The 22,463-nt window shown below is 42.0% G+C and overlaps 1 protein-coding gene across 2 annotated transcripts in view; it reads right to left on the bottom strand.

The window, feature by feature from the left end:
• The window catches only part of LOC125454053 (galectin-8-like), a 46,248-nt gene extending 39,938 nt beyond the window's left edge, over window positions 1-6,310 (bottom strand). For both annotated transcript variants that reach the window (XM_048534326.2, XM_048534325.2), the window contains exon 1: window positions 6,001-6,310. In XM_048534326.2, the coding sequence (XP_048390283.1) occupies window positions 6,001-6,027 (27 nt within the window). In that variant the 5' untranslated portion in view covers window positions 6,028-6,310. The remainder of the gene's footprint in view (window positions 1-6,000) is intronic.
• Between the last annotated feature and the right edge of the window lie 16,153 nt (window positions 6,311-22,463).

The raw sequence follows: 22,463 nt of genomic DNA, 5'->3' as shown, positions 1-22,463 counted from the left end.
CTTACTAAAGTCCATGTAGACAACATTCACTGCTCTACTCTCATCGATCACCTTAGTCACCTCCTCAAAAAATTCAGTCAAGTTACTAAGACATGACCTGCCCTGAGCAAAAACAAAGTTGCTGGAAAAGCTCAGCAGGTCTGGCAGCATCTGTTAGAAAACAGAGTTAACATTTCAGGTCTGGTGATGCTTCCCTGAACAAAGCCATGTTGACTTTCCCTAATTAGGCCATGCTTTTCCTAATGTACATAAATCCTATCCCTAAGAATTCTCTACAATAGCTTCCCGAACGATGTAAGGCTCACTGGTCTACAGTTTCCTGCATTATCCCTATTTCCCTTCTTGAAAAGAGGAATAACATTAGCTATTCATCAATTCTCCGGGACCTCTACAGTGGCTAATCAGGATACAAAGATCTTGGTCAAGTCCCCAGAAATTTCCTCTTTTGCCTCTCTCTAGAACCCAGGGCAGATACCTTTAGGCCCTGGGGACTTATCCTCCTCAATGTTCTTCAAGTGACACAACACCACCACTTCTTCCTTAATGTCAAAATGCCCTGGCATATTAGCATGTTCCACACAAATCTCTCTATCCTCCATATCTATCTCCTGGGTATTTAGTAATGCAAGGTACTCATTTAGAGTTTCACCCACATCCTCTGCCTCCAAGCTCAAGTTCCTTCCTTTATCCTCCAGTGGTCCTACCTTCTCCCTAATTATCTTCTTGTTTTTAAAATATATGTATAGAATGTTCTGAGATTCTCTTTAACCCTACTTGCCAAAGTCATTTCATAGCCTCTTCTTGCTCTCCTAATTCCCTACTTGAGTTATTTCCTGCTTTCTTTATATTCCTCATGGGCCCTGTCCGATTTTAGTTTCCTAAACCTTATACATGCTTTGTTTTTCCCTTCTGACTAAATTCATAATCTCCCTAGTTATCCACGGAACTCTCACTGTGCCATCTTGCCCTTCCTCCTTACTAGAACATCTAGTCCTGAACTCTCAGAAGGTCTTTAAACAATTCCCACATATCAAATGTGGGCTTGACAAATAGCAGCTCCTCACAACTAACACGACCTAGCTCCTGCCTAATACTGATGTAATTTGACCTCCCCCAATTTAGTACCTTGTATCTTTAACCTGAGGGTCACCATACCTTGAGCAAGGGGAGGAGTTGAGAAGAAGGAGACATCTTCATCGTAACCTTAGCCAGTGCTGGAATTAAACCTGCACTTTTGGCAGCCATCTGAGCTAAAAAACCCTATGCTTTCATATGTTGTTTTTGTACATCTCAATAAAGTCATCCCTCAGTCTCCTCTGTTCTAAGGAAAACAACCTCACACTATCCAATCTTTCTGGACAGAGCTTGAAAATTACACCTGTGTAGAACAGTTATGTCTTTCCTGTAAGGTAGTGAGTAGGACCATGCACAAAACGCTAGCTGTGGCTACCCAGTGTCTTATATAGTTCCAGCACTACAAACCTGTTCTCGTATTCAATACTTTGGCCAATGAAGGAAAGCATCTTGTTTACTTTCTTCACAACTTATCTACCTGCCTTGCAACTTTAAGGGGCCTGTAGGCATGCGTTTCAAGTTCTGTCATTTCCTCAACTCAACAGCCTCTCAATGATTTACTGACTTGTTTAAGTTTGTTCTCCATAAATGCATAACCTTGCACTTCTTCAGATTGAATTCCCGTTTGCCATTTTTCCACTTATGTAACCAAACCATTGATATCTTCCTGTAGGCAAAACCCAGACCCAACCCCTACAACCCATCTAATCTACACATCCCTGAACACTACGGCAAATTTAGCATGGCCACTCCACCTAAACTGCATATCTTTGGACTGTGGAAGGAAACCAGAGCACCCAGAGGAAACCCACACAGACACAGGGAGAAGGTACAAACTCCAAACAGACAGTTGCCCAAGGGTGGAATTGAACCTGGGTTCCTGGCACTGTGAGGCAGCTGTGCTAAGCGCTGAGCCACGATGCCGCCCCTGATCGAATCTATCTAATGAGGATAGGAAAATGATCCATTTCCCCACACTTCCTTTAAACAGCCTAGGGTAAAATTCATCCACCTTCATCAAGTCACAGAGTCATACAGACCTGCAGTACAGAAAAATCCTGGTCAGCCCATCACACAGGCACTGGTCAAAAACAACCATCTAGCTATTCTAATCCAATTTTCCAGCATTCAGCCCATTGTCTTGTAATTCTTTTCATTGTGTTCCTTTTATTTTAAGTAGGAGGAACGTGAAATATTTAACTTGAATATCAGTGTCTTTTTTTAAAAATGTTTGCAGGATATGGCTATCATTGGCTAGGCCAGTATTTATTGCCAATCTGTAATTTCCCAGAGGGCATTAAGAGTCAACCATGTTGCTGCGGGCCTGGAGACACATGCAGGCGAGATCAGGTAAGCTTGGCAGATTTCCTTCCCTGAAGGACAATAGTGAATTAAATGGATTTGATGCTATTTACAATGTCAAGTTAGACACCCTTACTCAATCCTAAATTTGTATTCTCTAGAATTCCCTCTTGACTGAATAAAAGTAGTACCTTCAGCCAAGAAGCTAGCAGACTCTGGCAAGGAAATAAAGACTCCCACTGCCAAGATAGACCTGCCAAATTAAATATCATCCATGGCAGGAAGAAAGGTTAGCTTTTGCCTAAGGAAAAAAAAATTGTCCCTGGAGGGATCCAGGTGATGAAATTATTTTCTACCTCAAAATTATGAGCAAGGGAATAAAATTAAGTAATTATGAGATTTCTTTTAGATCTACACAACATTAGGAAATCACCTTCAGGAGGAAATATCTATGTATATTGTATTAGAAAATGGCACTTGTTCTCAGATCCAAGTTTAGCTCAACACCACCGTCACAGAGAGATAAAAGAAATGGTAATGATACAGCACTAAAAGGCAATTTTTAGTCAGTCAGTGATTATACAATGACTGATGTGGGAAATAAACAAATCTTGCACTTATCTTCAAAAGTTCTATGCATAGAAATTAAGAACAGGGTTCTAATTCATGAAGCAACCTCACTCAGACACCTTTCACCAATCTGTTAAAATATGCTGAAGTATGCCTAGTCTTGCCCAAAGACCAGGGAAAGGATCCAGTTTTCACCACTGAGGTTTTCAATTTTGATGTTTTTGTTCTCAGCTCATCATGCCAACAGAACTGAAATACTTTACGGTCAGCATTATTTAACATACTAATTAAACCACTTTCAGAGCTCACCCGGTGTTCTCAAAAAGTAGATTCTTATTTTGAGTTACATTATACACAGAAACTACAACTATGAAACAAAATGCATCTGTCCAAAACCCATTCTTTTCAGCAACACCCACTTACTCTACCTCAAAGTTGGTCTGCTCCAGTTTCATATGACTCATAACAAAATGTTGACACCCTATTTTATTTATGACTGGATCTACACAACATTAATTAGTTAAATTGTTGCTCATATCAGTTCTGGGCATGTTTTCCACATACACACAAAAGAATTCCTTAACCTTAGCAAAGACCATGATGGGCTTGCATATAGATATTGACGCCATGTTCTTACGTTCATTCAACAATGCTAGCCTATCAATTAATGTACCACTCAAGGAAGCCATAGACATTTGCACCATGACACTGTATGACAGTGATCCTTTCATGATACCATTATCTGAGTCTATATTAATTAAAATTATGAACTTTGAAACTTGTACAGTTGACCTCTGTTTTAATAACACTTGTATGCCAAAATAAATGATACAGCTTTGAGATTCTTGAATTGACCAATGCTCGCTAACATCTTTAGCAAGCAAATGGGACTAGATTTATTTAGGATATCTGGACAGCAAGGACGAGTTGGACAAAAGGGTCTATTTCTAAGCTGTACAGCCCTATAACAGCTGAAGTTAACCATTTCATGCTGCCACAATGCAGCAGCAACATGGATGTTGCCATCAAGTCACAAAGTCATTCAATCTAGCATTTGCAAATTTAAGTGCAGATATGATGCCAAGTATGCAGGCCATATAACCCAATAACAATGACAGATGCATCATCAAATGGCATGTCTCTTCAGTTGTTTGCATCTAGCAGGGCACTGACCATACTCAATTAGTCCTTGATGGCAAACCTCAGAAAATAGTGTCCAAATCAATTCCACACTTGAATAACACTTGCCAAACATTCTGTCATGATTCACCGGGGTATCGTATTGGAAATCAAGTTCTGCTTTATTCAGGTTCATCACAAAAGTTAAAAAGATTTTAAAACAAATTCACAGATTTCCTCAATTTCTTCCAAGTTGATAGATTTTTGAACTTCAAAAGTATTTATTACAAATAGTTAGATTCTAGCTGTAGATAAACAGTCACATACTATCGGCGTATAACACTACTAATGAAAACTCTAATCCCCTTAGGAATTTCTCTTTACACAAACACAGGCAAAAATGTATACATTGATGCAGGGGCAAAACTGGAAAGACAATTCATTAGTCTTTGTCCACAAATTCTGTTGTGTTTGTTCTTGTTGATCCAGATGTGTCTTCCTAGCTACTCTTCTCCAAATGCTTCCACTGGTTGGCAAGAGGCACAGGATGATTGGTTCACTTGCAAATGACTCTGATTTATCAATTAAAATTCACAGATTACAAGGTTTCTTCAGTTTTGAATACAGAGAATAGAGAGACAGCTTCTGAGAAGATGGAAATCAAAACACTACTGTTCCCAGCCCCTCGTCGTTCAGGAACCACACGACGAATAATATAGCTACTGGCAGGCAAAAAGCCTTTGGAATTGTCAACTCGTCATTAATCCATAGATCAATCAACATCTTGGCGTCCCCCAGTTGCATCCGTACACAACCTTTGGCTCCTATTTATCTGTAGCCATTTCAATTACTGGTTTGTCAAAAAAAGTTATTTATGATGCTTGCACAATTTTTCAAAGCACAAAATGAAAATACACTCTCTTTCAACTCCAAGCATGCTACAGGTAGATATTCCCCCCCCCCCAATGAATTTTCCAAAAAAAAACAGACCAACTAAATAATTGAGGAACCAAAATGAAGGAGACCATTCAGTTCATTGTACATTGCCTGGCTCACTGAATAACTAACTATACAATTAATCCAATTCTCCCTGCTCATTCTCCATAGTATCAAATTTCCCAAAGCAAATGTTTCTCTTTTCAAATATTAATAAATTCCCTCCTGGAACTGTTTATTTTCCGAAGAAGGGTTTTGACACAAAACTTTAGTTTTCCAGCTCCTCTGATGCTTTGCCTTCTGCGTTCATCCAGTCTAAATCCTGTTATCAGTTATCGGCCACCATCCATTTAGACAACACATTCCAAATCATAACAACCGCAGTATAAAATTGGACTCATTTCCTTCAGGTTCTTCTGCAATTTACTTTACATCTGTGCCTTTTCCTGCTAGTGGAAACCATCTCATGGCATCAAAACAAGCTTGGTGCAGATGTTGTTTTAGGGGTGGGATCTTGCTGTGCATGTAATTGGTCATAAGCAAGGTGAGCTGATACTGCCAACACTTCCAAACTGACTATGCCAGCCTGCAATAAAAATTCAGTAAGCTCTTGCATATGCTACACACTGAAACACCTTGTCTGACTGTCTCGGAGGCCCATTGACCAGAACGCTCATTTTCAAGTATGACTGTTTCCTTTTTACTGGCTTTACCCATTGGAGGATGAGAAGTATTAGGGGAAACCGTTAGCTTACATCCTTGACAATGGCGTTGAACAGGGGCGCTGATAAGGAACCAAACCCAAGTGAAACCAAAGATGGAGTGAAAAACCAGAGAAAAATCACACAACAGTCCTCAACTTCAAACAATACAAACTAGTTTTGGTTTAAAAAGCTTGTTAACTTCAATTTGACTCCAAAGGCTATCTTAAAAACACGTGAGGAAAATCTTTTCTGTTTGTTATAAAACAGATTGCCAAAATGAGAGAAAGATACTTACCGGGCGGTGAAGTTTAAGTATGTTCATTGTGTTTTTTTTTCTATTTTGTACAACTGCTACAGGATTTGAAACTCGCTATCGAGTTTTGGCAGGTTTGTCCGGTCAGCTACAGGGGAGGGGATGTGCTGTCGCAGCTGTTGCCTACAGTGGACACTCAGCTAACCCTCCCTGTCCAATTTCAATGGTCCACCATAAGCTAACGGTCCTGGAAGGATCGCACGAGGCGGTTTGACGCCAACTGGCAAACGGAAAAAAAATCCACCGTTAGCCGCTCACGTGACTCCGCGGAGTTGCGGGATGGGTAGATCGCTCCGCTCGGACCCTGTCCTTGACGTACGTGGGGGCGCGGCCTCTCCCAATGCGCCCTTGTGATTGGCGACTTGCCGCAAACTGGCCCCCGCCTTCCCGCCTTCCGAATTCAACGGACGGCCGTGAGCCGCGCGTGGCTGCCGGGCGCCATTTTATATTTCGCGACTCTTGGTTGAAGTCCGAGACCATTCCATTGCGCTCTCACCGTTCGCCATCCGCTCCGTTAGTCCCTACCATCTTTCGTACTTCATCAATGAATATATCGACCCACGCGTAAAACAAAACATTTCCTTCTCATCGGAAAATTTCTCAAGAAGGGTCTCGACCCGAAACGTCAGCCTTCCTGCTCCTCTGATGCTGGTTAGCCTGCTGTGTTCATCCAGCTCTACACCTTGTTATCTCCTTTTAACAGGAAAAACCCGTTTTCTTCTTACTTTCCGTGTACCCGCCTTAAGGGTTTTCGTTTCAAACAACACCGAAAAATCTGGAGAAACTCAGCAGGTAATATTGCTAGACTGTTAACCCAGAGACCAGCCAATGTTCTAGGGAGCAAAAACAAGATCCCCGTGAAATACAACCGGGTCACAATCAAAAGAACAAAGGAGAAGTACAGCAACGGAACAGGCCCTTTGCCCCTCCTAGGCTGTGCTGATCATCATGCGCTAACAGCTAAGAAACAAAGCTTCTGACCCTACTCATTCCTTATCCCTCTGTTCCTTCCCTATTCATGTAATCATCCAGATGCCTCTTAAATGTTGCCAAGGTGCCTTTCACCACCCTCCAGGCTCCTGCCACACTTCATGAAAAATTTTCCTCGCATATCTTCCATAAAGATTACCTGTCCCACGTTGAACCTGTGCTTAATTCAAACTTAGGCCCTCAGAAAAAGCCTCTGACTGTCCTTTCTATCTAGATCTCATAATTTTGTAGACTTTTATCAGGTCTTCTCTCAGCTGCTGCATTTCCAGTGAAAACAGTACTAATCTTTTTAACCTTTCCTCACAGCCATTGCCCTCAAGACCAGGCAACATCCTGCTGAACCTTCCCTGCACCCCCCGCAAAGTTTTCATGTTCTGCTAGTAGTGTGGCGAGCAAAACTGCACACAATATTCCAGATGCCAACTAACAAGGTTTTTATACAGCTGCAACATGGTATGCCAACTCTTGTACATCATGCCCCAACCAACGAAGACAAACATGCCAAGTGCCTTCTTAATCACCTTGGCCAACTGTGTCGCCACTTCTGGGGACATGATTGCCCAGATCCATCTGTATGCTAATTTCGTAAGGGTTTTGCCATTTACAGTATAATTCACACATAAATTTGATCCTCCAAAATATATCACCTTGCATTTGTCTGGATGAAATTACTCCTTCCATTGCTGTAGCCAAGTTGCCAATCTACCTATATCCTGTTGTATCCTTTCACAGCCATCGACACTACCAGCAACTCCAGCAATTTTTGTGTAATCTGCAAACTTGTCAATCAGACCACCCACATTTTCCTCCAGATCATTTATATTAACTGTGCACAAGAGAAGACTGATTGTTGTGGAACACTTGTAATTACTGGTCTCCATTCTGAAAATCACCCTTCCACTGCTAGCCTCTGTCTTCTATAACCAAGCCAATTATATATCCATTCAGCCAACCCACACTGAATCCCATGTGATTTTAGTTTTTGTACCAATCTCCCATGTGGGATTTTATCAAATGCCTTTCTAAAGTCCATATGAATTACATTCACAGCCCTCATCAATTATCTTTGTCACCTCTTCAAAAAATATAATCAGGTTAGTGAGACAGGACATATCCCATTCAAAACTATGCTGCTTGTCATTAACTTGTCCATTTAATTCAAAATGTGCTTATATTTTGTCCCTCTGTCACCTCCAAGAGCTTCCCCACCACAGATGTCAGGCTCACTGGCCTATGATTTCCTGCCTTATCCCTGCTTCCTTTCTTAAACAAGGGAACAACATTGGATAATCTCCAGTCCTGTGGAAACTCACCTGTGATGAAAGAGGATGTGAAGATGCTAATGCCCCAGCTATTTCCTCCTTTTCCCTTCGCAGAAACCTGGGATAGATCCCATCTGGCCATGGGACTTGTCTACCTTAGTGGAACTCCCTCCCCTAAGAGTATTATAGGACACATAGTCCACCTACAGCATGTGGACTCTGAAATAACCCCACAGAAGCTGGTATCCTGTCACCAATTCACCCTTTATTCACATGTGACAAGTCCTTGACACTGATCCTGCTTCCTCAGAGTCACATCTCAAAGTGAACCGGATGTCTGACATTTCTGTTCTCATCTGTCAGCCAGGGCTCCATAATGAGATCAGATTAACAGCCCCAGTCAGGGACTCGTACTCTGATGAGGGCCAGTTGGCTGACTTCGTTAGCATCACTACAGACTCCAGAGGTTCGAGAAGGAAGATTACCACCACTTTCTCAAGTACATGTAAGGACAGGCAATAAATATTGGACACCCAGGTCTGAAATGATGAAGGGTCACTAACCCTATTGAAATGTTAACTCTGCTTTCTCTCCACAGATGTTGCCAGACCTGCTAAGTTTATTGATTGTGGGGGATTTAGTGATGGTAATGCCATTGAATGTTAAGAGACAGTGGTTATGTTGTCTCTTATTGGAGATGGTCATTGCCTGGCACTTGTGTGGTTTGGATTTTATTTGCCACTTGTCAGCCTGATCCAGACCTTGTTGCATTTGAAGATTGACTCCTCCAATATCTGAAAAGCCATGAATGGTGCTGAACTTTGTGCAATCATTGGCAAACATCCCCCCTTATGACCCTATGATGGAGAGAAGATCATTGATGAGCAGCTGACGATGATGTTTGGGCCAAGGACACTACCGTGAGGAACTCATTGAATCCCTATGTGCAGAATCAGGCCATTTGGCCCACCAAGTACATACCAATGCTATGAACAGCATCCCACCCAGAACTCCAACATATCCTTGCATTTCCCGTGGCCAATCCACCTCATCTGCACCGCTTTGGACAGTGAGAAGAAACTGGAGCACCCACAAGAAACCCATGCAGACACAGGATGAATATACATACTCAACCCAGATAGTCCCTCAAGGGTGGAATCAAACGCCAGTTCCTGGTACTGTGAGGCAGCAGTGCCAACCACTGAGCCACCATGCTGCCCCTACTACAGAGATGTCCTGAAGCTGAGATGATTGACTTCCAATACTCATTACCATCTTTCTGTATGGCAGTTGTGATTCCAATCAGTGCAGAGTTTGTCCCTTGATTCTCATTGATTTCTGTTTTGCTAGGAATCCTTGATGGTACGTTTGTTCGAATGCAGTCTCACTGTCAGAGACTGTCAATCTCATCTCACCTCTGGAATACAACTCTTTTGTCTGTTTTGAATCAAGCCTGCAATGAGGTCAGGAGCTGAGTGGCCCTGGTGGAATCCAAATTGGCCATATTGGATTTGTCTTGCTTTGTGTGATCAGGATGTATCTAGGCAATTTTCCACATTATCGGGTAAATGCCAGTCTTATAGCTGTATTGAAACAGCTCGGCTAGGAGTGCAGTAACTTCTAGAGTTTAAGTCTTCAATACTATTGCTGTAATGTTGTCAGGGCCCACAGTCTTGGAAGATTCTTTTGAGTCACTCCAAGAAACTATTTGGAATGGGACAATTCAGCACGAAGAGAGAACAAATAGGCTGATGTTTTGTTTTGAGCAAAGAAGGCTGGGGGAGGAATCTGACTGAGGCGTACAAAGTTATAAGGGACGTAGATAGGGAGAAACGTTTCTTGCTTGTAGAAGGACTGATAACCAGGGGCACAATTTTAAGGTAAGATGCAGGAGAGATAGAGGGGATTTGAGGAAGCATTTTTTTTAACCTAGAGGGTGGTGATCATATGGAACGCACTGCCTGACAGAATGGTAGAGGCAGAAACCCTCAAGACATTTAAGAACAATTTGGATGAACAGCCGAAGCATTGTAGTATACAAGGCTACAGACTAAGAATTAGAAATAGATTAAAAAACATAGATGCTTGATGGACATGATTGGTCAAAAGGCTTCTTGCCATAAAAATTCAGACTCTTTTTGCTACTGGTTGCAAGAAAGCAGAATTTTCCCATCACAATCTTTTTTGCATTACATAAATATTTGATCATTTGATGCAAAACCTGAAAGTGCTAGAGAAACCCAGAGAAAAACAGAGCTGAAATGGAATTAAAACATTGCTCTTCAACTTTAAATCTGTTTTTCTTTCCACAGTCGCTACCAGACCATCTGAACTTTCACAGCATTTTCTGCATTTATACCACATTTACAACATCTGTAGCAGTTTGCTTTAATTTGCTTCATTTAGATTCACAGAAACCTGCTGCAAAGTAGGAAGTCACTCAACTCAACAAACCCGTGCTGCCTCTATGAAACAGTTTTCCGATTAGTCCTAAATTAGATCAGGAAGCATGGAAAGAGAAACAGAGTTAATCTTTCAGTCAGGTCAACAACCTTTTCGTCATGTTAACTCACTTTCTCTCTTCATAAATGCTTTTTGGCATTCTGAAAAAGAAATGATCTGAGGAAGAGTCATATCTGATTTGAAATGTTAACTCCATTTCTCTCTAAACATCATGCTGCCAGAGTTTTTGCAGCATTCGCTGTGTTTGCTCCCTGGCCTGGCGACCATTTACTGTATTCTTTGGATCTGTATCAGGTAATGTCTGGCCGTGACTTGGTTCTGGCTTTGAAGTACCTTGGGGGCAGAGCTGCAACCAAGGCATATGAGTCTCACTGACATTCTGTGGTTGGAGAAGCCCACATCCATTGGACAGAAGTGCTCCCACATAATATCAAGCCAGTATCCCGAGCCGAAATTCTGGACTTTGCTCATTGGGATTGTCTGGTGTTGACCCTGGTAGGTGGAGAATTGTTTTTTTTTTAATGATCTCAGATTGCTTTGCTTTGATTGACTTATGGGATTGGCAGTGATTTCCTTTATTTATCTGTCCTGGAATGGGCTACAGTTTTTCTTTTTCTTAACTCCATCCAAAAAAACTTGCCATTGTGGAGTGTTGAGGCTTAGTCATATCATGAGACAGATTACACAAATACGATGATCTACACTTTTTCTATGTTCATGTTAGTTGTGAATTCCATTCCACTCATCCCTATAGATTGTAGTCCAGAAAATCTATTACACAGTCTTCAAAGGATCACAAATGTTATGGCTAAGAGGGAAGCCATTTGGCTCATTGTACCTGTACTATCTCGTTACTTGATTATCTAGTGCCAATCTGCTGCTTTCCCCCATGTCCTTACATATTATTTTTATCCATATAATCATCTAATGTCTTCATGTCTCAATTGAATCTGCCTCCAACATACTTCCAGGCAAGCAATCCATACTTTCACTGATTGAAGATGTTTTTGTTCACTCTCCTTTTGCAGATCACTTTAAAGTTATGCCCTCAAATTCATGTTTCTTTTATGAATGTGAACAATTTCTCCCCATCTATTCAACCTGCTTATGATTTTGAAAATTTCTATCAGATCTGCTCTTAGTCTTCTGCCCAACGAGCACAATCCCAACTCCTTCAATCTAACCTCATAACTGAAGGTTCTTGTCCTTGGATTTATTCTTGTCAGCTTCAGTCTTCGATGATGTTCCTCAACTTCTGGAATCTTAATGTATAATTATGAAGAAAACAAAATTGGTAAAAATGTAAAACCAGCAACGGAAATAGTGTAGATGAGGTTGGGGAAAAATACCAGCAACCAGCTTACTTTCTTCAAGCTGAGTGGAGTAATGTTGTGTATTCTGACATGATAATCTACACGCCTGCTTCCCACTGCACTTTCAGTGTAATTACCTCAATTACATGTTTTTACATAACAGGCATATCTCTTGCTTTCGGAACTGATGCAAGAAAGCCAAATGTCAGCATTTGCAGAACAATCTTTATTGTGCTGAGAATAACACAAATCACCAAGTTTATTAGCTAGCCTCATAATGTGGTTTTGTTATGCATGTTAGAAGCTACACATATGCAGATACATGGGAACATCGCCATCTACAAGATCCACTCCCAGCTGCTCACCATCTTGACCTGAAATAATATTACTGTTTGTTTGGAGTCAAAATTCTGAAACTCGCCCCCTTTCAGCACCGTGAATATTCTTAACTCCTAATGACTGTAGCAGTTCAAGAAGGTAGCTTATCACCATCTTCTCATGGGCAACTAGGGACGGGCAATAGATGCTGGCCAAGACTTAAAAGCCCACATCGCATAAATGAATTTAGAAATATATTTTCATATCTGTCTTCTGCAAAAATAAGAAATAATTCCAGGCTTAAAACTTTTTTTATAATTAAACAAAAAGATGAAGGACAATTGGTGCATTTTCCATGCTACATTTTAACCAAACAGTTTCAACTACTAATCAGTTAGTACCCTTTTCTTATGCAGTACAAATTGTTTTTGAAATTGAACATTCTTCCATCAGTCCTGATGAGTACAAGGCTACTAAAACATCTTTGACATTATAAAAACCGAAAGAACTGCGGATGCTGTAAATCAGGAACAAAACCAAAGTTGCTGGGAAAAACTCAGCAGGTTTGGCAGCATCTGTGAAGGATAAAACAGAGATAATGGGAACTGCAGATGCTGGATGAACACAGCAGGCCAAGCAGCATCTTAGGAGCACAAAAGCTGATGTTTCGGGCCTAGACCCTTCATCAGAAAAGGGGGATGGGGAGAGGATTCTGAAATAAATAGGGAGAGAGGGGGAGGCGGACCGAAGATGGATGGAGGAGAAGATAGGTGGAGAGGAGATCATGGGTGGGGAGGGGATAGGTCAGTCCGGGGTGGACAGACAGGTCAAGGGGGCAGGATGAGGTTAGTAGGTAGGAAATGGAGGTGCGGCTTGAGGTGGGAGGAGGGGATAGGTGAGACGATAAAACAGAGTTAATTTTTCAGGGCCGGGTTCTGAGGAAGGGTCACCAGACCTGAAATGTTAATTCTGTTTTTTCCTTCACAGATGCTGCCAGATCTTTGACATTATCTCTGTTTAACCAGCAGAATTCAGATCTGCAAATCACTTCTTATTGCTTAGAATCCAGAGTCATTGTTTCATGTCCTCTTTTTTCTGAACTGATTAATTCCATGACCCTCAAGCATTTTCAGGTGTCTCAGATGTGAGATATTATTAAACGCTTTCTGGAAACCAAAGGAAATTACACCCTCATCCACTAATTCAGCTGCTCAAATTTTAGAAGATTAATGAGCCATGCTGAATTGTTTCTGAATGTATCTCAACTGCAGATGGTATCAGTACTCATTAGATAAGCATCTGTATCATCTAATATAAGTCTCTTGAGTATCTTCCCAATTAAAGACTAACTGGTCTATCAGTTCCAGAATTGTTTTTCACACTTTTTAAAAATAAATTATGTGGTAAGAATTTCTATTCTTTTGTTCTTCAAGTACAATTCCAATAGTTCTTGGGCCATTAAAAATATTTACAAGATTATTACCATTTCATCTTTTATGTACTTAAACAGTAAGTCCTGGACAAATAGACTTTATAATATTGTGAAGGGAGCAATGGTAAGTGGTTGATTTGCCTTTTATAGAATGTAACAGTATAAGAGGAGTATTTTTTGACCATTAAGTTAAGCTGACATTGCTGCTCCAGTGATGTCTGTAATACAGGCTTGAAGTCAAATGATTTGAAGAAGTGACTGGATTCAACCCACAGTCAGAGGCCGGGTGCAAGCCAAGGCTTGTATCATATCCTGCCCTGGTGATCAGAGCTTCATAATATGAACATAGAAACTACAAGGGTTGAACAAGCTATTTGGCCCCTTGAGCCTTCTCTGCCATTATACAAGTCCATGGCTGATGTGACTGTGGGCCAAGCTCCACATTCCCACTTCTGCCCACGCATGATAACCACTGACTTCCTTATTTGTCAAGAATCTATCAACCTCTCCCTTAAAATTATTCAACAATCCTGCCTCCACTGACACTGGAAAGGAGTTCCAAAGGTTCAGGATCCTCTTGAAGTAAAAATCCTCATCTCCATCTTGAATGGATGACTCCTTATTTTTACACTGTAACGCCTTGTTCTAGTTTCTCCCCCAAGGGGAAACATCAGCATTCACCTTGTAATGTTCCCTCAGAATCATATATGTTTTAATAAGATCGCCTCTCATTCTTCTAAACTCCAATGGATATAGGCCCAGCGAGGCCAACCTTTCCTCATATGATAAGCTACATCCCTATCCCAAATATTAGTCCAACGAACCCCTTCTAAACTGCTTCATTTCTGATATACATCCTTTCTTAAATAATGAGACCATGAAAATTCTGGAAGACACCTCTTCTTGGAGTAAGCGAAATAATGGGATAAGTTAGTCCTAGCAAGATATTCTCTGCCTTTTCACCACCTCAGTAATTAAAATTCTTAATAAGATGGTCCTTAAGTAGTCAATTAAAGGCCACTTAATGATAAGAACTTCTCACCTCCTCTCTAATTATCTACCTTCCTACCTGATGAAAAAAATTGCTAGTTTCCTAAGTAAGAAACCAAAGTCATAGGTCTGACAACTTGGGGGAGAGCCTCCATTTGCCCCAATTTTGGAGACAATCAGAAACACCAATGGAATGTAAAGTGGTGGCTTCCAGAGCATCTGAAAGCCAGTGCCTGTCCTTGCCTCTAACCCCTGACATCCCTCTACACATAACTCTTATCCTGTAATAAGAAGATAAAAATCGCTTCTAGCTTCTGGATTCATCAGTGAGTAGGCCTTAACTGGCAGTCTTTAGGAACCTCCTGCTTATGATTGGCTAGCTACTTCTGACAATGCAGGATGCCAGTTTCAAGTTCTGTGATAATCTAGTAAAGCTGCCCATGCGCGATTGGGTGATTTATCTCAACAGTAAGGGTGACCTGTTTGTCGCCATTTAACATGCCCACTGCAATACTTAATCGTGAAAAGGATAAAATTCCATCACATTTTAAGTTCATTAGGAAGGTAGACAGGAAAGTGTAGTTGAGACTCAATCAGGTCAGCCATGAAAAGAAGAACAGAAAAAAGATCTGCGGATGCTGGAATTCTGAAACTAAGAAAGAAATTGCTGGAGCAATTCAGAGATCTGGCAGCATCTGTGGAGAGAAAACAGAGTTAATATTTCAAACAAATGATCCTACTTTAGAAGTAGAGTCCCAAATAAGGATCACTGGAGCTAAAATGTTAACTCTTTTTTCTCCACAGATGCTGGCTGACCTGCTGCGTGTTTTCAGAATTTTCAGTTAGATCGCTAGTATCTGCAGCACTTGGTTTGTGTTGAAAGGAAGATGCTCACCCTGAGGTTGTATTCCAAGCATGAATGAGTCAGTCAGGACAATGCTTAAGATATAGATTTCCTCATTTCACTCAGAGTAAAAAAATGCTAAGGTGGAATAGAGACAATTGTAATATATCCATTTTTGCAGGAGATAACACTCTTTCATTGTTCGCCTAACCTCTTCTGTACCTGACTTTAATCTCCCACAGCAGCAGTGAACAGGCCCAAACAAGTGACTTATATTGTTGAGTAGACTTTTTTAAAAATTCATTCAGAGAATATGGGCATCACTGACTGGCCCAGCATTTATTGCCTAGAGGGCAATTAAGAGTCAACCACATTGCTTTGGATCTGAAGTCATATATCGGCCAGACCAAGCTAGGACAGCAGTTTTCTTCATTAAAGGACGTTACTGAATCAGATAGATTTTGCAACAAGAAACAGTGTATTACCTACTTTAGGTGAGCCTTTTATATGGTTTCAAATTTCACTATTTGCATACATTGGGATTATGAACCCATGTCTCCAGAACACTAACTTGGGTTTACTGGTCCAGTGACAATGCCACTGCTTCCCCATCAGTATCTTTTGACTAAACTTGAAAATGAGCTCTCAGAACTCTACTCATCTACTGACAAAGCTATTGCTTGGTCTATGCCTATGTACATGCCAAATAAATAAATATTTCTGTGTATAGGAGAGTTACATTTCAAGCATGATAGATTGTAGGGATTACACACACTTTAGTAGTTATTATTTATTTTTGATTATACACTTCCTTTCATTCTTCAATGGAAAGCTTGACTTTGAGAAAATAAAGTATTTCATGCTGCTTTTAAATTGAATATTGTCAACTAAACTTTCAAATAGGAACTCTTGATTTTACATTTAAAAACATAGCAAGTTGAGAAAGGGTGTATCTTTCCACAACATAAATTGTGTTGTTGAACTATGCCAGAAATTAGCAAAATTATTGGTCTGTTGCGAATTTTAATTGTTAACTTTGATCCTTAAATTTTCTTGCAATGCCTGTGTAATACAAAGAACAAAGAAACCTACAGCACAGGAACAGGCCCTTTGGCCCTCCAAGCCTGCGCCGATCAAGATCCTCTGTCCAACCTGTCAACTATTTTCTAACGGTCTGTGCCCATTTGCTCCCTGCCCATCCATGTACCTGTCCAAATATATCTTAAAAGACGCTAACGTGTCTGCGTCTACCACCTCCGCTGGCAATGCGTTCCAGGCACCCACCACCCTCTGTGTAAAGAACTTTCCATGCATATCTCCCTTAAACTTTCCTCCTCTCACTTTGAACTCGTGACCACTAGTAATTGAGTCCCCCACTCTGGGAAAAAGCTATTTGCTATCCACCCTGTCTATATCCCTCATGATTTTGTATACCTCGATCAGGTCCCCCCTGAATCTTTGTCTTTCTAATGAAAATAATCCTAATCTACTCAACCTTTCTTCATAGCTAGCACCCTCCATACCAGGCAACATCCTGGTTAACGTCCTCTGCACCCTCTCCAAAGCCTCCACGTCCTTTTTGTAATGTGGCGACCAGAATTGCACACAGTACTCCAAATGTGGCCGAACCAAAGTCCTATACAACTGCAACATGACCTGCCAACTCTTGTACTCAATACCCCGCCCAATGAAGGAAAGCATGCCACCACCCTATTGACCTGCGTTTTCACCTTCAGGGAACAACGGACCTGAACACTCAGATCTCTCTGTTCATCAATTTTGCCTAGGACTTTTCCATTTACTGTATAGTTCGCCCTTGAATTTGATCTTCTACAGGAATACTGATAACAAATCTAAGGTAGCTGGAGGTGTGGCTTAAGACTCAGGTGACTCATGCACACTGCTAGTTCTAACATGATGGGGCTCCAACCCACCCAATTGGTTCTTGGGCTTTCACCTTGGAATTATATTGTGCTGCAATGCTCTAGTGACCATCTACTGTTGTGATAGTGTCACACTCTGCCTGAGCTAAAGGTGCAAATGAATTGCAACTTTATGACAGGGTCAATGTCAAGGTAAAGCAGAGAAGGACACAGACCTACCAAGCAGGGGTCCAAATAATTTCAGGAATCTTGCATCTTTGTTAAATAAGAACAATGACAAACTGGAGAAGATTTTTGTTCTCTCAAGCCTGCCCAAACAAACTTGGTGTCTCATGCACCATGATCCATGAAGTCTTCTCTACAGCTAATATTTTGCAATGCTCTAGCAACTATTAAAATATATTAGTCATCCAAGCCAATTTGTAGGAGAAATCTGGGTAGTTCTTCTTTGGCCTAAATTGAGTGGTCAAAACTAGTCCAAGGTGATCACCCTAACCCTGATAATTTCATATTGTACCTGTATTTTGCACAACATCCTCTCTGCTCCAACTAGAAATTGGGGCAATTCTCATTTGAAGGAATTTCGTAAACTAGTGTTCACCATTCAAAGTGGCAACATGTCCCATTGGTTCACTAATTTTGAGAAGAAATACCTCCTAACATCTTATTTACTCTGATGTTCTGCAACTTGAAATTATTACTCCCTGGTTCTCCCTAACCTACTTAATTGGAACAAAGCATCAACACGAACACAATCTATTGCTTTTATTAGCATAAAAGTCTTGAACTAATCACCCTAAGTCTATAATAAGATAATAAAATGTGAGGCTAGATGAACACAGCAGGCCCAGTAGCATCTCAGGAGCACAGAAGTTGACGTTTCGGGCCTAGACCCTTCATCAGAGAGGGGCATGGGGTGAGGGTTCTGGAATAAATAGGGAGAGAGGGGGAGGCGGACCAAAGATGGAGAGAAAAGAAGATAGGTGGAGAGGGGAGTATAGGTGGGGAGGTAGGGAGGGGATAGGTCAGTCCAGGGAAGACGGACAGGTCGAGGTGGGATGAGGTTAGTAGGTAGGAGACGGAGGTGCGGCTTGGGGTGGGAGGAAGGGATGGGTGAGAGGAAGAACAGGTTAGGGAGGCGGAGACAGGCTGGACTGGTTTTGGGATGCAGTGGGTGGAGGGGAAGAGCTGGGCTGGTTGTGTCTTGGGTGGTGGGGTCGGATTGTCGCCATACTACCACTGCGCCACCTCCCCACCTATACCCTCCTCTCCACCTATCTTCTTTTCTCTCCATCTTCGGTCCGCCTCCCCCTCTCTCCCTATTTATTCCAGAACCCTCACCCATGCCCTTCTCTGATGAACGGTCTAGGCCCGAAACGTCAGCTTCTGTGCTCCTGAGATGCTGCTGGGCCTGCTGTCTTCATCCAGCCTCACATTTTATTATCTTGGATTCTCCAGCATCTGCAGTTCCCATTATCACCCTAAGTCTATACCTCTCTAAAGAGTTCTAATTCTTTAAGCCTGCCTGGTAACTTAAATACTTCAAACAGGGAATTGATCTAGTGTTCCCACATTCTTATGATTTGCAAAGACAAACATTGCTCACCAAGCAAAGAGGTCAGAATTGGACCAAATCATCTCAAGGACACCTGATCATTTGTAGCATATACCAGTGGAATAGGTATAGCTCTGTGGGTTCTCTTTATCCCTCTTTTATGATCATTTTAGTTAATTGGCCCATGGAATCTTCTCAGTGCTTCAAAGCTACAGTAACATTTGTTCAGTGGCGTGAGTCAGGAGAGAGCGCGAGGGGATTTCTGGGAAGGTGAGTTTTTCATTTTAAAAGACATAACTCGCGAGTCTGCGGCCTCCATTTGTTCAGGAGCGGGAGTTGGGAGAGAGCACAAGGGGATTGCTGGGAAGGTAAAATCATACATTCTGGCGGTGGCTAAACCCGAAACACTACGTGTCGTGTCTCCCACCTACTCTCCTCCTCTAACTAAAAAAGAAAGACTCTGTGTGGAGGGTCCACAAGCAGAACAACTTCCTCTGAGTTGGGAGAGAGCACGAGGGGACTGCTGGAAAGGTAAGCAGTGAGTATAATAATTTACAGTTAGTGTTTCAGGACCTTCATTTTTGGCGGTGGAGGAGGCGGAGACCAGGAGCGAGAGTACAAGAGTGGCATCTCTCATCCTTCTACCTCCTCTAGCCTAAGAATAAAAGGGTAAGCAAATTATTCTCTACATTTTACAAATCTTTTGGGGAAGTTTAAATTTAGAGGGGATGACGGTCAGGGCAGTGCAATGTTCCTCCTGCAGGATGTGGGAGGTAAGAGTCAACAGCAGTGACTCTGCTGACTTCACCTGTGGGAAGTGCACCCAGCTCCAGCTCCTCAAAGACCGTGTTAGGAAACTGGATCTGGAGCTGGATGAACACAGGATCATTCGGGAGGCTGAGGTAGTGATAGAAACGAGCCACAGCAACATAGTTACCCCTAAGAACGAAGGCAGTTGGGTGACAGTAAGGAAAGGGAAGGGAAGGAAACAATGCAGGGTTCCCCTGTGATCGTTCCCCTCAACAATAAGTATACTATTTTGGATACTGTTGAGGGGGGAACCTACCAGGGCTAAGCCATAGGGACCGGGTCTCTGGTACAGGGACTCTGGCTCTGTAGCTCAGAAGAGAAGGGGGCAGAATAGGAGAGCAATTGTAGTGGGGGATTCAATAGTTAGAGGCACAGACAGGCAGTTCTGTGAATGCGAACGAGATGAACGTATGGTATGTTGCCTCCCCGGTGCCAGGGTCCATGATGTCTTGGATTGTGTCTTCAAGAACCTTAAGGGGGTGAGTGAGCAACCAGCAGTCATGGTACACATCGGTACCAATGACATAGGTAGAAAAAGGACTGAGAATGTGAGAAACGAGTTCAGGGAGTTAGGTTGGAAGCTGAAGTCCTGGACAAACAGGGTAGTTATCTCTGGATTACTATCAGTGCCACGTGATAAAGAAGTAAGAATTAGGGAGAGAGTGCAGCTAAATATGCGGCTACAGGGCTGGTGTAGGAGCCAGAACTTCCATTATGTGGATAATTGGAGCACATTCTGTGAAAGGTGGAACCTGTACAGTCAGGACAGGCTGCCTGAAGCAGAAGGGTACAAATATCCTGGGAGGGAGATATGCTCAAGCTATACGGGATGGTTTAATCTAGATTGGCGGGGGTTGGGGAACAAGATTTGTAATTCAGAGGATGAGGTATTTAGCCTTCTAACAGACACAACAGGGAGTGAGGTTGTTAGTAAAAAAAATGCAGTCGATGGAGTGTAATTATGGACACAGGGATGGTTTGAAGCATGTATACTTCAATGCTAGAAGTATCAGAAATAAGGCGGATGAATTTAGAGCATGGGTCAGTACTTGGAACTATGATGTTGTGGCCATTACAGAAACTTGGGTAACTCAGGGACAGGAGAGGTTGTTGGAAGTTCCATGATTTAGATGCTTTAAAAGAAATAGGGAGGGTGGTAAAAGAGGTGGGGGAATGGCATTGCTAGTCAGGGCTAGTATAGCAACAACTGAAAAGCAGTTTGAGAATGATACATCTACAGAGTCAGTTTGGGTTGAGGTCAGGAACAAGAAAGAAGCAGTCACTTTGTTGGGGATTTTTACAGATCCCCTAATAGTTGCAGAGAAATGGAGGAGTGGATTGAGAGGCAGATGCTGGAAAGGTGCAGAAGCCACAGAGTTGTAGTCCTGGGTGACTTCAACTTTCCAAATATTGATCGGAAACATTTTAGTTGTAATAGTTTAGATGGAGCAGACTTTGTCCAGTGCATACAGGAAGGATTCCTGGCACAGTATGTAGGTAGACCAACACAAGGAGAGGCCACTTTGGATTTGGTGCTTGGCAATGATCCGGGCCAAGTGTTAGACCTATTGGGAGGAGAGCATTTTGGCAGTAGCGATCATAACTCTGTTACTTTTACAATCATCATGGGAAAGGATAGGTATATACAGCAGGGTAAGGTTTATAACTGGGGGAAGGGTAATTATAATTCTGTTATGTAAGAACTTGGTAACATGAAATGGGAACAGATGCTGTCAGGGAAGAGCACTATAGAAATGTGGGGATTGTTCAAGGAATGCATACCGCATGTGCTTGATATTTTTGTCCCTAAAAGGCAGGGAAGATGCAGTTGAGTGAGGAAGACTTGGTTCTCAAGAGAGATGGAATGACTAGTTAAGAGGAAGAAGGATGCTTATATAAGGTTTAGGAAACAAGGATTGGAAAAGGCTCTAGAGGGATACAAGTTAGCCAGTAGGGAGCTGAAGAAGGGGCTTAGGAGATCTATAAGGGAGCATGAGAAAACCTTGGCAGATAAGATCAAAGAAAACCCCAAGGCTTTTTCCACGTATGTGAGGAATAAGAGAATGACCAGAGGAAGGGTAGGGCCGATGAAGGATTGTAAAGGGAATTTGTGCACGAAGCCTAAAGGGATAGGAGAGGTCCTTAATGAATACTTTTCTTCGGTATTCACCACTGAGAGGGACCTGGTTGTTGGGGAGGACAGTGTGAAACAGGCTGGTAGGCTACAGGAGGTGAATGTTAGTAAGGAAGATGTACTAGGAATTTTGAAGAAGTTAAAGATAGAAAAGTCTGTCTGGACCTGATGTGATTTATCCAAGGATTCTATGGGAAGTGACAGAAGAGATTGCAGGGCCTTTGGCAATGTTCTTTTCATCTTCACTGTCAACGGGTATACTGCCAGAAGATTGGAGAGTGGCAAACATCATTCCCTTGTACAAAAAAGGGAATAGGGATAACCCCGGAAATTACAGGAACAAAAACAAAGTTGCTGGAAAAGCTCAGCAGGCCTGGCAGTATCTCTGGAGGAGAAAACTGAGTTAACATTTCAGGTGCAGTGACCCTGCCACAGAACTGATGGTGGCTGG

Source organism: Stegostoma tigrinum, chromosome 7, assembly GCF_030684315.1.
Source record: "Stegostoma tigrinum isolate sSteTig4 chromosome 7, sSteTig4.hap1, whole genome shotgun sequence".
NCBI lineage: Eukaryota > Metazoa > Chordata > Chondrichthyes > Orectolobiformes > Stegostomatidae > Stegostoma > Stegostoma tigrinum.
Note: the sequence above shows the minus strand (reverse complement) of the source record. Positions and strands in the feature narration are given on the sequence as shown.